Source organism: Phodopus roborovskii, unplaced genomic scaffold, assembly GCF_943737965.1.
Source record: "Phodopus roborovskii unplaced genomic scaffold, PHOROB, whole genome shotgun sequence".
Lineage (NCBI taxonomy): Eukaryota > Metazoa > Chordata > Mammalia > Rodentia > Cricetidae > Phodopus > Phodopus roborovskii.
This window is the reverse complement of record NW_026125397.1, coordinates 18,928,771-18,944,405: the sequence shown is the minus strand read 5'-3', so window position 1 is coordinate 18,944,405 and position 15,635 is coordinate 18,928,771. Positions and strand designations below refer to the sequence as shown.

The following is a 15,635-nucleotide window of genomic DNA, read 5'->3' as shown; positions in this document are numbered from 1 at the left end:
ACCGAGCTAGGAAGGACAGAAACTTCACCAGATCACAAAACTGGACTTTTCGTCTTAGTCTCCTCCCTAGAATCCTAGCAACAGGGCTGCTTGATCATCCCCTCCCCCTCCCCCAGTAGAGAAGGCCAGCCTGGGGTTGCTGTGGAGACAGGACGCTGCAACCTGAACTGCTTGCAGGACCCAGAAATTGATCGCCTAGGAGATCTCAGTAAAGCTCTGTATTGCTTCCTTCTACAACTTCACTCTCCTTTTAGCCAGAGCTGTTTTACTTCTTGACTCCTATGGAAAACTCTGATCCCCTGAAGCAAGAAAAAGAAAACCAAGAGCCGGAGGAAACAGAGAAGCCATGGGAAGGAGCAGCCGCAGCTTCTCCCCAGGATGGTCAGGTGACTGGAGCGTCACCTGAGTGCCAGGAAGAGGCGCAAAGATCAGACACCGAACCCCGAGGCAGAACCAGCCCCTCTTGGGGCCGCCAGCCTAGAGCCCGCCTGTCTCCGGGCGACCTCACCGGACCAGGAGAGACACCGTCCCCTCCTCTGCTCCCTCCTGAGTTTCCTTCCACTCCTCCCCTGAGCGCGTCTCCGCGGGACCGTGTGGCTTCATCGCCCGCAGAGAGGGTCCCTAGTGGGATTCCTGACGCCGCGACACCTCATTCTCATCCTTGGGAATCATCTGCTTCGAGACAATTAACTTTTCACTGTACGAGCCAATCGGAGGAAAGCGCCTTCCCCCAGTCTCCGCCACCCCAGCCTGACCTGCTTGGGTCAAGGGATGCCAGCCACGACAAGCCCAAGCCCAAAGGGCTGAGATTCGACCTTTTACAGGAGGAAGACTCAAATAGTAACTATGATCCAGACCAGCCTGAGTTTGGGGCCAATGAAGCCGCCCCCAGTATGCTTGAGGTGGCCATTCAGAATGCAAAGGCATACCTACTGAGTACCAGCAGCCAGTCTGGTTTAAACCTGTAAGTACCACTGGGGATAGGGGAAAGGACGGTTTAACAAAGCAGGCAGGGGCAGAGCGAGGGGAGCCAGCAAGCATCTCAGTGAAAATACCTTGGAGACTAAAGAAGATAGAATTGGAAAGGGTTTCATTTGTTAAAAGAAAAGTTATGGATGTGGTGGTACAGGCCTTCAATCTCGGGGCCTGGGAGGCAGACAGAGCTCTGTGTTAGGCCAGTCTGGTGCGGGGTCAGCCAGGGCAATACAGTGGGACAATACCTTAAAAACAAGCAAGCAAACTAGAGGAAGGACAAAGACAGTGAATTTAGTGAGAAAACTTCACCAAGTCCTTAAATCCGGGCCACCGCTGGCGATTCTTTCAGGTCTTTGAAGACCCTACTCTCACAATTCGGGTATCTTTTGTTTGTTTTGGGTCTTGCTGCTGTTTGCTGTGTTTATTTTTAACTTAGAAGGAATTACAAAGGCATGAGATCCAAGCATCTACCCAGGATGCTTGTAAAAATATAATTGCCTACATCGACAGCGTCTACTCCTTTAACTAACTGTTCCAGAACCCGTGTAGCTTGACTTTATGTTCAGCCCCAGCCCAGTGCTGGGGTGACCACCCATCCTGGTTTTCTTAGGAGTTGTACTTCCTGTATTCTACAGGAAACCAGAAAACCTGGCCACTCTAAAAACATTCTAGTCTTTCTTTACACATGTGGTAACCAACTACCGGGGTATGTTCTTCACATGCCATTGCAACTCGAGAACTCATAATAGTGTAGGTTTCTAGACAGATTTGCTTCAAGGATTACATAGTCAGAGATGAATTTTGTGGCTAAACGCAATGTTCAAAAACATCAAATGGGGACGGAAGAAATGGTCGTTGGCTAAGAGTACTGGATAATCGTTTAGAAAGCGTGGGCTCGATCCCTAACTCACACCTGTCTGTAAGTCCAGTTTCAAGAGTTCTGAAACCCCTTTTCTGGCCTCCCTGGCATCAGTCACACACAGACTTATGTGCAGGCAAAATACCCATACATGTTTTTGAAAAGTGTTAATAAAATATTTTTTAAAAAGATACACCAAATCAAGCCATTCTTTTTGAATATGAAGGACCTGACTCAGAAACTCATGGAAAACTAAATTTGCTTGATTCTCATTACTCATTGTAACTCTTAAAGAATTAATAGGATTTGGATATCAGATCATATTATATTGGTGAGGGCAAGGATGGGGAGAAAATAAGGTAAAAGTGAAAATTCTCATCACTGTTAGTATATAGCTAAGAGATTTCAATTTCAGAAATGAAATGTGAAAAATAGCCAATGTGTATTATATATCTCGCTGTTCTTTCTTCCTCTAACTTAAATATCTACATCTTTTAGAGGATTTACTAAAGAAAATTCTAGGTAGGTTCTATCTGGAGTGGTAGAAATTGCCTTCTCTTCAAAATCTAAGATTTCAAATTTTTAACTTCCCTAAAATCCGGCTGAATTTGCATAAAACATTTTTAAGTGTTTATGATGTATGTATGTTACCTGGGATTTTTTTTTCTCTGTTTGGGTAGATATGATCATCTTTCCAATGTGTTGACCATGATATTAGATGAACGTCCTGCAGATGCTGTTGACATCATTGAAAATATAAGCAAAGATGTGAAAATGGCAAATTTTAATAAAAAATTAGATACACTCCACAATGAAAATGAGATGCTTCCGGCATATGAAATAGCAGAGAAGCAAAAGGCTCTTTTTATCCAGGGACAGTTGGAAGGCGCTGATCCAGAACTGGAGGAGGAAATTGTAAGTGATTGGCAGCTAGCTCAACACCGTTAATGAGCACTGGAGTCTCCGGGAAGGGTGGGGTTTGCTTCATGAACATACATCTTATAGCTCAATAAATAGTCATAAGTGATTACCACATATCGTGATGCTACCGGTGAACCCTGAAATCTCAGGGATGAAAGACGGTTGCTTTATGCGTGCCAACTGCTTTTATTGCAATTGTAAATAGTATTTGAATCAGATTTTCCTCACATTCCTTCGAGCCTTTTCTAATCAATGCACTTCACTATGGCTATGTGGTGGGAAAGTTTTCATCATTTTACAGGACCTTTGTCATAATGATGTCTGTCTTTTTTGAGAAAGTAGGTCACTATTTGGTGCATAATCCATGTTAGTGGATGGATCCAGTCTTAGTCACTGTTCTATTGCTGTGAAGAGACACCATGAACAAGACAATTCATAAAAGAAAGCCATTTAGTTGTGGTCTTGCTTACAGTTTCAGATGTTCAGTCCATTACCATCTCGACAGAAACCATGGCAGCACACATGGTAGCTGAGAGCTACAACCTGATCCACAGGCCAAGGGGGAGGAGCCACGTCTGCCATGGGCTTCTGAAATCTCACAGCCCACTCTCGGTGTCACACTTCCTCTGACAAAGTCGCGCCTACTCCAACAAGGCCACACCTCCTCATCCTCCCAATCCTTTCAAAGGACTCTGCCCCCTCATGAGTAAGCATTCAAATGTACGAGCCAATGGAGAACGTTCTTATATTTTTGGTTGTGAGCATAGCCTTTAATGGCTGAGCCATCTCTCCAGCCCAATGAAGAATGTTCTTATCCTCACCACCACAGGCTCTTTAGTCAGTGAATACCTAGTAAGTAGCTATAAAGCCGTATCTGTTCCCAGGACACTTCAACAACAGGGAACATGAGGAAATCATTTTCTCTGATACCAAGAACCTTAGTCCTGAAAAACATAAGAAAATCCGGGCCCCGTAAAATGTGAAAATATGAGAAGCTCCTAGAGAAGGTAGTGTTGTGTGAAATGAGGTGCAAAGACCGTGTCTCCATGGTGATGGTTCCATGAGCAAACCCGCTGCAGTGATAAAGCCCCTTTTTAAAGCAGACACAGGCCGAGCACTATAGAGAATGCTTTTCATCCTAGCATTTGCCAGACGCGGAGGCAGGGGCAGATAGATCTGTTGGAGTTCAAGGCTAGCCTGGTCTGCTAGGTGAACTCCAGGTCATCAATGTTTTCATTAAGAGACTCTTTCTTAAGAGGGAGTAGGAGGCTGGAGAGAGAGAGAGAGAGAGAGAGAGAGAGAGAGAGAGAGAGAGAGAGAGAGAGAGAGAGAGCTCAGTGGTTATGAACTACTCTCCCAGAGGACCTGGATTTGATTCCAAGCACCCACATGAAGGTTCACAACCATAACTCCACTCAAGGGGATCTAACACATGCACGCGGAACACAAACATACAAGCAAGCAAAAAAACCAATGCACATAAAGATTAAATTAAGGTTGAAATGATTTTAAGGTGAGTACACTGTTGTATATACTGAGGGTCTAGTAGGCCATGCCGTCTAGGCTTGAAGAAGTTCACTCCATGATATCTGTAAGACCAACTTGCTGAATGAAATCCCTTCAAATGTGTCACCATAAAGTGATGCGTGGCTGTGGTAAAAAGCTTTAAGTCAAGTTGCATATTTTCCTTTGCAATAAAATACTTTAGAATTTCTTGATGGCCAAGTTGGTGAAAATATTTGGAGAAAGAATTGGTAACAGAAGGCAAGAAACATATAAATATATAGTATGTCATAAAATCTGGTGTCTCACAAAAGTTTGAATGTCATATATTTCAAAATAACATCTTATATCCCTTTTCCTCAGTGTCTATATACTTAACAATTTATGGGCTTCCGTGTTCTATTAACAGCATCCGTTTCAAATATATTTCAAATGAACTATTTTCAAAAATCCTGCAGGGAAAGGCAAGAGAGGCAAGGGATTGGCCACGCCCACATTGTCTTGGTGCAGCAGCTTTGGGGAGAAACACAGCCTGATGCAAAGGGACCCAGAGTTCTTGGATGGAAGGAAACTGTGGTAGGAGTAAGGAGCTATTATTCCTGGCTTGAATTTTTATCATTAGTAATTATTAAGTTCTTTCTAAGAGTCATGTAAAACAAAATAAGTATCACATCAGCGAGTATAGTAAGAAGCTTTCTGTGTGAGGGAGAACACATTTTGATGCATGTCCTCAAAGATGAAGAGTAGAGGAGGAAGTAGAGCTAGCATCGAGACATAGGAAAGAGCAAGCATTCCTCTTATGAATAAACTTTTAATCATGGATATTTGTTTTCCTAGGCAGAAAGCTCTCTGCCCAATGTGATGGAATCAGCTTATTATTTTGAACAAGCTGGAGTTGGTTTGGGGACAGATGAGACGTACCGGGTGTTTCTTGCCCTCAAACAACTTACTGACACCCACCCCATCCAAAGATGCCGCTTCTGGGGAAAGATCTTGGGTCTGGAAATGAATTACATTGTTGCTGAAGTGGAATTTCGTGATGGTGAGGATGAAGAGGAGGTGGAAGAGGAAGGGGTAACAGAAGAGAGGGACGATGGAGAAAGTGAAGCCGGGGAAGGCGAGGAGCATGAATCGCCCAAGCCCTTGTATAAGGCCCCGCAGGCTATACCTAAGGAAGAAAATAGAACAGGCACCAACAAGTACGTCTATTTTGTTTGCAATGAGCCTGGGAGGCCGTGGGTGAAGCTACCACCAGTTACTCCTGCACAGATTGTTACTGCAAGAAAAATCAAGAAATTTTTCACTGGGCGACTAGACGCGGCCATCGTAAGCTACCCACCCTTCCCAGGAAATGAGAGCAATTACTTAAGGGCACAAATTGCCCGCATTTCAGCAGGGACCCATGTCAGCCCCCTAGGGTTTTATCAGTTTGGCGAAGAGGAAGGAGAAGAAGAAGAGGCAGAAGGTGGTAGAGACAGCTACGAGGAAAACCCCGATTTCGAAGGCGTGCAAGTGACTGAACTGGTGGAGTCTCTCTCCAGTTGGGTCCATCACGTGCAGTACATCCTCCCTCAGGTAGGGGGGTATCGGGTAGCAGCACAGAGCTTTAGATTTGCGGGTTGTTGTACAATGGTCCGTTACAGTTTAAATACTGATGGGCATGATTTGCCAACATTTCTTATATCCTACATGAAGTTTTTATGTGAAGAACACTGAAAGATTACAGAAATGAAAACAAGTTTTGTGCAGTGGTTGTAATGAACGAGATACAATAGATGTAATCGATTGGGTATGTAAATACATATGACTCGATCCTCACCACAACCCCATGAAGGTTGCGGGGTTACCGAGGCAGACAGGGTGGGAGAAATGGTAAGGCAACCTTAGCTAATTCATTATTGAGTGAAGCATGAGACAGTGGACCCAGGGCCCTTCTCCTGAAGCACCTGCTACACTCTTCCATCACGGGTAGAAAATCTTCACCTTCATATGATAAGGGGTGCTCCCGAGCAAGTAGGACCCCAGTCTTACCACATTTACATTTTTGCTGTTACTAATAATTAGCATTGGAAGGGGATATAAGAGAAGCTGACACGGGCTAAATACATCGTCTACTTGTATGTAAGCATCCCAATGAAACGTTATTTTGTTCAGTTACTATATGTCAATAAAAATAAATACTAAAAAGGTACTATGGCCAGGTGATGGTGCTATACACCTTTAATCCCAGCACTCGGGAGGCAGAGACAGGTAGGTCTCTGAGTTTGCAGCCAGCCTGGTCTACAGGACTACACAGAAAAACCCTGTCACAAATAAATAAATAAATAAATAAATAAATAAATAAATAAATAAATAAAAATAAAAACAAAACTGAGTCAGGAAGATCATAGAAAGTGGTCCCATATCAGAATAGTTGGTCAGTTTCCCACACAGAGAAGCCTCATCTTGACACCTACCAACCAATAAGAATGTTCTGACATTTGTAAGGTTCTCATTCATCCATTGAACATTGCAATACTCATCTCCAGGGTCGCTGTACTTGGTTCAACCCAATCCAAAAGAATGAGGAAGAGGAAGAGGAAGAAGATGATGAAGAAAAGGGAGAAGGGCCTGACTACATAGAACAGAACGTGGGGCCTCCTCTTTTGACACCAATCTCTGAAGATTTAGGTAACGTTATACAGCTGTTAATGCGGACACATTAACCCGTATCACACTGTGTGGTAAACATACAGCCACCGGAAACCTTAAAAGCGGGGCAGAGAGCTAGGTCCCATCCCCTCTCTCCTTCCTGGTGGAAGGGTGGGAGTCAAGAATGCTTTTGGCTATACTAACATGTTTGGAAAAATAAAAACGAGGCCGAAGGAAACACGGACAGGCTGTAACTAACTGAAAAGGTTGACATCATTCTTGTCCTGCACGCTATATGCCACAAACACATGGTATAGCTACAGAAAAATGTTACATGTGGTCTAGAGTTGGCTTCTAATCCACATCTGTCTCTGTATTGCTTCTTCCTATTCTGTTTTGCTTGCAACGTCCGCAGTAATAAATTCCCTTTCCTTTGCTTATCAAACTATTCCCCCTGACGACACAAGCTTCGTCTCCTTTAGTAAAGGCTCGGTTGCAAAAATGTTTATACATATTTATGTTTATGTTATATATTTATATATGAGATACATGTATGTATATGTGTGAACTGTATATGTGTGTGTGTGTGTGTGTGCTTTAAATTATATTGCCCTAGAACACTCATAAAATACTCTTGGTTTTTATTGCAAATGATGAGTGTTCCACATTTATAAACATCACTTCAGTTACCAGTAGATTCTTGTCTCTTTTAGACCTAAGCTTGTAACTTTCTCCTTGGGTTCCAGATATTCAGAATGTACCCTCTTGGACAACACGGCTGTCCTCAAATCTCATCCCACAGTATGCTATTGCTGTCCTTCGATCCAATGTTTGGCCTGGAGCATATGCCTTTTGCAATGGCAAGTAAGTATCTGGCTACTTACCAAACCATATGGAACCAAACTCAACAGCTTATATTTTGGTGAGTGCAAAACCAAAGCCAGCACCAAGACATAAAGGTGGGAAAGGGTTTATTTACCCACAGCAGGTGAGCAGAATGTGGGAATCTTTTTCAAACCACCTCTCTGGCCAAAGAATGGGAGAAGGGTGACCTTGTTCAGGGAACCCACATATTCCCCCAAGGCTGAGTATAGTTAGCATAGTATAGTATAGTATAGTATGCTGGGTTGTAAGCAGCGCATTCCCAAGCATTTAATTTAAAGGCATAATCCGGGAGGAAGACAGACACATTTTAAAAAGCTGTTTGGGATTTTAAATCCTAGACAGGAATGGCTCTGGGTATGATGCTGTTTGCATCTGAATCTTTAGATAGAAATGAAGGACACATTGAAAGTTCATTAACATAAGCATTTGGCTTTCGATGTATTAGCCTTGCTTAGTTTCTGACAATTGTAATTACTTGGGCTCTAGAAATTATGGAATCACAGGGATGTTAAGTTACTATTGCCTCAACTCATCTTTGTCATGTTAGTACATAGTGTATGGTACTACAATGACTTCTGCAGTATAGTGAAGATGTGGGTTAGAGCTAGAGTGATTCAGGGTTGCACTTTTCGTCTTAATTATCCCATGTATCTACATTGGACATGGTTTTACATCACTCACTCTTTATAAGTTAGTGGAGAGTTTAAGATGCAATTAAATTAGACATTATTTTTGTTGAGTGCTTTGATAGAAGTTATTTAAAATGTCTTATTTAGGTAATCACATTCAAGGGAATTCGATCAAGAAAACTACAGCTTCCTTTATCCCTTGCTGACAAAGAACTTAGTTCCATTTGCTTGCTTCTGTTTCTTCCCTAATTAGTGTCAGAGAGCACAACTGAGAAAGTGAGAGCCCAGCTGCCTTACACTAGTCATTAAAGCAAGCCTCATGCTCGGATGCTAGCTGGTCAATACAAGCCCTTCTCCGTGTGCGTGCGTGCGTGTGCGTGTGCGTGCGTGCGAGTGTGTGCATGTGTGTGTGTGCGTGCGTATGTGTTCGTGCGTGTGTGCGCATGCGTGTGTGTGCGCGCGCATGTGTGTGCGCGTGCGTGCGTGCATGTGCGTGCGTGCGTGTGTGTGTGCCTGCGTGTGTGTGCGTGCATGTGTGCACATGCGTGTGTGTGCGCGTGTGCAAGCGTGTGTGTGCGTGTGTGTGCGTGCGTGCGTATGTGCATGTGTGTGCGCGTGTGTACGCATGTGTGTGCGCGTGTGCGCGTGTATGTGTGTGCGTGTGTGTGTGTGTGTGTGTGTGTTGCATTGTTTCTAAGGAAGAAATTGAGTTGGATGGATGAGAGGATTTGGAAGGAGTTGGAGGAAAGAAAAGAATATGGTGAAATAGCATGAAAAAATTTTAAAACCACAGTTTAAGTCAAAAGTGAAAGCCAGTGATCACTGGAGTTTGACCAAGCTTCAAGGAGTGTATGAGCAACACAAATTGGACTTGTGGGGGGTTTTACCCCTTCTTTTTTGGGCGGGGGAGTCACAAGTGTTGGGGGACAGACCTGGAAGGAAGTGAGTGTGATCGGGCTGCATAATGTGTAATCCCCAAATAATCAATAAAAATAGTATATTGAGGGAAAAAGAAGTAAAAGTCAAGTTTTTAATTATTTAACATGATAGCATGAGGAAGAGAAAGTTTTGACTTTCCCCCCACATTATTTCCTTCCAAGGATGAAACTGTTTTATAGAAATGTGGGTGTCACAGATATGTGGTATCATGAGCTCATCTCTTTGCGAAGGAGGTGGGATCTGTGGAGGGGTGGGCTGTCAGGCCTGAGGCAGACAGAACACTAAGGGTGAAGGCTCTTGAGTTAAGAGTGCACGACCAGGGGGTAGAATTCTTGACTGGCACTTCTCTTAGCAAAGGGGTCTGCCAACTGGTTATGCATCATGTCTGCCATGGGATGGGGAGTCTCCCTAAGTAGGTAAAACCTCTGCAATTTCCTATGATCAGGCCTGAAAAAAATAACACATCCGTGTTTAACCTTTTCTTGAGGGAGGTCTAGATACAGGGTGCATTTTTGACAGGATCTGGCCCTTTTTTTCACAACTAACTTAGCAGTTAAGTACAAATAATTTCCAGTCATTGAGGAATTATTGGGAGCTATTTAACAGCAGCTTTTTAAATGCCTTGTTTCTAAAACACATGTTTCCAAGATATAGTAACAATACATTATTACTATAAAGGGGTCAACTTTTCTGAAGAAACTTAGCTTTGTTTTCTTTTCACTTATAGGAAGTTTGAAAACTTCTACATAGGTTGGGGTCATAAATATAGTGTGGAGAATTACACACCCCCAAGCCTGCCACCAGTCTGTCAAGAATATCCCAGTGGGCCAGAAATTACAGAAATGGATGATCCCAGTGTGGATGCAGAACAGGCTTTCAGGACTGCACAAGAGGCCAGGGTTCTTTCAGCTGAGGAGAATGAAGACACTGAAGATGAAGATGAAGATGACGACTAACACAAAAGTAGCCCAGTCTTATGTGGCACTAACACACGCAATTCTTTTATGAGGGACTGATTTTTGTATGTGCACACATACATATTGAAAGTGCATACACACATAGTGGAAATACATATACATACATGGTGATGCAAAATATCATTCCTTTAAAGTTATCAAATGGGGGGTGGCGGTGTGGAGAGATGCCTCAGTGGTTAAGAAAAACTTTTCCCTTGCTGAGGGCAGGAGTTCAGTTCCCAGTGCCTATGTCAGGTGGCTTGAGGTCTAGGAGATCCAATGTCCTCTTCTACCCTCCACAGCACTGCTCACACACATAAAAATAAATTTTTAAAAAATATCTTAAAAGCTACTTGTGGTGAAACACATCTTTAATCCTAGCACTTGGAAGGCAGAGGCAGGAGGATCTCTTTGAGTCCAAGGCCAGCCTGGTCTACTCAAGTTCTAGGACAGCAAGGGCTACATAGGAAGACCATGTCTTGAAAATCACAAACCTTTAAAAAATATGTCAAATTGGATGCTTCACATATAGAACTGCTGGTATTTACAGAAAGTTGCCCAGAGAATGTTCCAGAAGCTCATGTGATCCTATCACTGTTTTAATAGCTACAGTTAAGGTAACCAACACTTAGGTAATCCTGATTAGAAAAGGTCTCAATAATTTTTCCCCCTCTCTTTGACAGGGTTTCACTATGTAGCTCTTGCTGTCCTGGAACTCACTATGCAGGCCAAGCTGGCCTCAAACTCACAGAGATCCCATTGCCTCTGCCTTCCAAGTGCTGGGATTGCAAGTGTGAACCACAATTCTCAAATTTAATTTCTAGTATGGCAAATATTAAAAGTCGTAATTCACGATGCTGCTTGGAAATGTCTATATTTTGAGTATCAAGGGATATGGAGTTAAAAATATTGATAACCAGGGGCTGGAGATAGGGCTCAGTGATTAAGGGCACCTGTTACTGTCGCAGAGGACCTGGGCTCAGTTCCCAGAATCCACTTGGTAGTTTAAATCCACCAGTTCCAAGGGATCCAATGCCTTCTTCTGACCTCTGTGAGTACCACTCACACACACACACACACACACACACAGGGAGCCAATGGTGCTATATGCAAATATTGCTGCAAATACTCATTCTCTTTCCTGGATGAGCACTCACAATTCCAACACAGAGTAAAAGCTGTAAGGATATTCAAAGTTTAGAGCATCTGTTCCCCTCCACTTCTCCATCAAATGTCTTGCTCACCCTAAACTAGTTAGTGGAAAAAGAATTACACAGAAATGGGAGGTAATGATACCCATACACTTCAGACTTACATTCTCTACCACACTAAAAACATTTTCATTAAAAAGTCATTCTAAATTTTATTGTATTATGTGCATGAGTATTTTGCCTACATGTATGTAAATGCAGGCCGGGTGCAGGGTGTTGGATGCCCTGGAACTGGAGTTATAGATGGTTGTGAGCCACCATGTGAGTACTGGAAACTGAACACAGGTCCTCTTACAAGAGCAAAAAGTACTCCTAACCCTGAGCCAACTCTTCATCCCCCTGGCGTTTTAAAATCTAAGTGTACTAGATAGACATCATGAGATTATGAATAAGACTTTGGTGCTGCTCCTGAACATTGCGTTTATTGAGGAGGGACTATAAAAAGGGAAATACAAAATTAATACAGGTGTGAGGTCCCACTCGAACTCTTAAAAATAATTCTATGGGGCGGAGAACTGGCTGAGGCTAAGAGCACTTATCACTCCTGAAAAGGACTAGAGTTCAGTTCCCAGAGCTCACACTGGGCAGCTGACAGTCACCTGTCACTCTAGTTCTGGCAGAGGAGATACCTCTTCTAGCCTCCACAGGTGCACACACACCCACAAATAAAAATAAATCTTTAAGGAATTGTGACTCAATTGTGTTACTTTCAGCAATCCACACTTCTCCGCCTCCCTTGTCACAGAGAGGGCCTGCCTGATCGCTGATCTACACTCTTGGGTAACACCGGGATATAGCAGGTGTGTCTACCCCATACTTGAGCAGATCTGAAGTTCTTAAGAGACGCGGAGTAGACTGCTTGGATGGAAGGGTTCCCAGCAGTAGGGGCAGCCATGTTGGCAAGGGATTTTAAGCTGAATACAACTTCCAGTGAAAGGAGTGTATGTGTGTGTGTGTGGGGGGGGGTTGAACCTGAAGAGGTAAACTGAGGCTGGATAGTGTAGGAAGCCTGGCGCCATGGCTTCAAGGATTGATCTGACAGGGGTGAGGGAACTAAAAACAGCCAAACACACAGACACACAGGGAAACTGGGCTCTCTGATGGAGAAACCTCCGCGGAATCTGTGTCTCTACTGTACACAGTTGACCAGGGACACAAGGTTTTCACATACAGAGAAGGAAGGGTTATTATATACACCTGAAAAAGGAGGCAGGTTTTACTAGTCTTGGTAGGCGTAGAAGTCTCGGTAGGGAGCGTATCAGTCTTCAGACCACGATCACGGAGGCAGGTGTTTTCTGCACTCACCACACTCCTCCCACTCAGACCCTAGGAAGGCTTTGCCATTCCAGTGAGACTGAGGTACTGGTCCTGGAAACGGCCATGACCATGTCAGCACACACATTCACTCAGCACTTCACTGGCTTACAACATTTTGGCTTCAGTATTAAAGACAAATTATAGAGAATTCAAACAGGGAGACACATTGGGAGGCTGGAGGACTGAAAAATCATGTAATAAAAAAACCCCAAACATTCAAACAGGTTTTATTATCTTTTTACTTAGAAGCAATTTTATTTAACATATCGATCCCAGTTCTCTCTCCCACCCATCCTCCCATGCCCCCCACTGACCCCCCAACCCACCTCCCATTCACTCCCCAAGGATGAGGCCTTCCATGGAGGAATTGTCAAAGTCTGTTGTAGTGAGATATTCACTTTGTCTGCATCTGTGGCACTGACCCATTGGGGGTGGAGCCAGGGGCGGAAGTGACCTGGGGAACTAGGTCTGAGGAGGAGCCTGGGAGCTCTCTCTTGCTGGTGGGATGCGGAGAGGAGAGCATCCGGTGGAATCTGCTGGTGTTCATCTGTCTAGGTTGTAAGTTATTTCTCCATGAATAAACGTCTATTCGGCCTATTTGTTTATCCTGATCCTTATTAAACCACGGTATCTGGTATCAGAAGTGGGATCAGGATTTTCACAGGACCTGAGTTTCACCCACCGTCCCTGAACAGGGGGTTGCTTTGCCTAGGCAGGCGGACACACTGCAGCTTCTGAGACGTTTGTGCCTGCCCTACAGCTCCTTTATCTCCACCGGGGCCCTGAGACCACTGCTCACCTCCTGCCCATTCCCTCACATTGCATTTGCACAGAGCCCTGTGACACACACCCCACCCTGCATGTGTGTCCCCAGCCTGAGGATGCCATTTGCAGGCGGCACCTGTTAGCCCTGCGGTCCCAACAATTGGCACAAGGCTCGTTTCACTCCTTCATTTAACAAAATTTCAGGGTTGGGTTAGGGTCATTAACCAATAAGAGAAACATATTTACGGAATGACATCTCCCATCAGTCTGTCACATCATTTGCGGGAGGGCCTAGGCCCTCCCCTGTGTATCTGGGTTGAAATACTGTCCCTTTATGGGGAATGGGCTCCCAAAGTCCATCAAATAGGTTTTTTAAAGTTATTTATTTATTTATTTATTTATTTATTTATAAGTCTTTTTAAATTTCATAGTATCCATTCCTCCTGAGGACTTTTTTCCACACCAATCAGATGTGCTCTGTTTGCAACGCGAAATTTGAGTGTTCTACAACTTGTAACCTGATTGTTTCTGCTATAATAATTGACACCAAATTGTAGCTTCTAATTGACTTGGTTCTAAGTCACTTCTCTAAGTTACCCACAGATTCTGTGAGTTTCTATGTCTTCGAGTAATTATCTTGTTTATTGGGCAGAGTAACAAGATTCTTGTGTACACACATACAAGGGATGTCAGACCAGAATCTGGCACTCCTCCTACAGGACACATTACACCAGAAGGCACTCAGCAGAGATGAGGGACTGTGGAAATATTTAACAAGAGAATTCTTGGTTTTAGAGCTTGTTACATATTAAGGCTACTGTGCCCATAGTCAGGACCCCCAAAGACCACCAAGAGACCAGAGCTGATGTAAAAGGAAAGTCTTTTTTTTTTTTTTTTTAATTATTCCAGCATGCTGGGGCTGACCATCATACTAAAAGGCAAGATGGCTACAACCTGAGGAGGAGGTGGGCCCTCTTTTTGGTCTAATGGAGGGGAGCGTCTAAGGAAGTTGGGTCATATTAGATATGATTGGCTTAAGCAAGTGGCAATCATATTAGTACACTATAATTGGCTGGGGCTAGTCAGGGGTAGAGTTTTCCATTTTGGGGCAGTCCCAGACAAGCCCGGGCCCCGACCCCGACCGGCTGTAGCTGTAGCGGCTGGCTGAGGACTGGCCTGACCTAGTGCTGCGTGCACCAGGCCTCCTCCTTGCTCTTGGGGGTGTTCGGAGACTGATTGTCCTTTATTCGTGGCTTTTCCTCAGAAACTTCTTGTTCAGTCTCAGGACACTGAGACTGAGGCCTGATCCCGGAGAGAAGACTGAGTGAGCAGCCTGCTATGGCGTCTGCTAGGTCCTTTCAAGGTGAGTACTACATATTAAGAAGGGACTCATTATATGATAATAGAAGTCGTCATCCTGCCCCCACCTCCCAAAAAACCCAGCTCTGTCCAGGTTTGGACCCAACTGGTGTTTCCAGTCATTGAGTTGAAAGGACCAGACACGTACTGACCGAGGCATGGGTCAGTCATCCGTGGATTATCTGAGGTCCCTACTGGAGGAAGCAGGTCACTGGGTGTGTGCCTGAGGGTGTAACTTGTTCCCAGCCTCTCCCTGCCTCTCTCGATGCTTTCTGGCTACAGTGAGTCTGTGGCTCTGCCCTAGTAACGTCACAGCCACAGCCTGCAGCCACCGTGCTCTGTGTCACCATGGAGTGGGCCTACAAGTACTGAAGCCTTAAAGCAAAAGAAATCTTCCTCCTTCATGTGTGCCTGCCACAGCTGTAAAGGCCTGATTAACACGGCGGTGGAAAATACGGTGAGCTGGCTGCTCACTCCACCTTGTCACACTCTTCACACTTGGGTTAATCACTAATCTCTCAGCGATTCCCTTCACAGGGCTAATAATAGTGCTTGCCTCAACTGTTTTAAACATTAAAAGGTGTTAAATACTAAGAGTAACTCACACAAGTAATGGCTCAATCAATACTAACTTGTATCTATAAAACAAGTTACTGAGACATGGATGGATGAGAAATCAAAATCA

General features: G+C 44.1%; 1 protein-coding gene across 1 annotated transcript; it reads left to right on the top strand.

Annotated features, from left to right (window-relative positions):
* Positions 1 to 281: 281 nt before the first annotated feature.
* On the top strand, positions 282 to 10,447 carry Rsph4a (radial spoke head component 4A). The gene is made up of 6 exons (XM_051175527.1): positions 282 to 964; positions 2,515 to 2,749; positions 5,096 to 5,833; positions 6,787 to 6,928; positions 7,636 to 7,753; positions 10,070 to 10,447. Exons 1-6 carry the CDS (start codon positions 282 to 284, stop codon positions 10,296 to 10,298), a joined length of 2,145 nt encoding a protein of 714 aa, XP_051031484.1. The 3' UTR covers positions 10,299 to 10,447.
* Positions 10,448 to 15,635: the final 5,188 nt, after the last annotated feature.

Excerpts from the sequence above, each read along its gene's own strand:
- Rsph4a (XM_051175527.1), top strand. The coding sequence starts at position 282 with ATGGAAAACTCTGATCCCCTGAAGCAAGAAAAAGAAAACCAAGAGCCG. Across the intron at positions 5,834-6,786 it reads TGCAGTACATCCTCCCTCAG|GGTCGCTGTACTTGGTTCAA; the intron begins GTAGGGGGGTAT and ends ACTCATCTCCAG. Across the intron at positions 6,929-7,635 it reads ACCAATCTCTGAAGATTTAG|ATATTCAGAATGTACCCTCT; the intron begins GTAACGTTATAC and ends CTTGGGTTCCAG.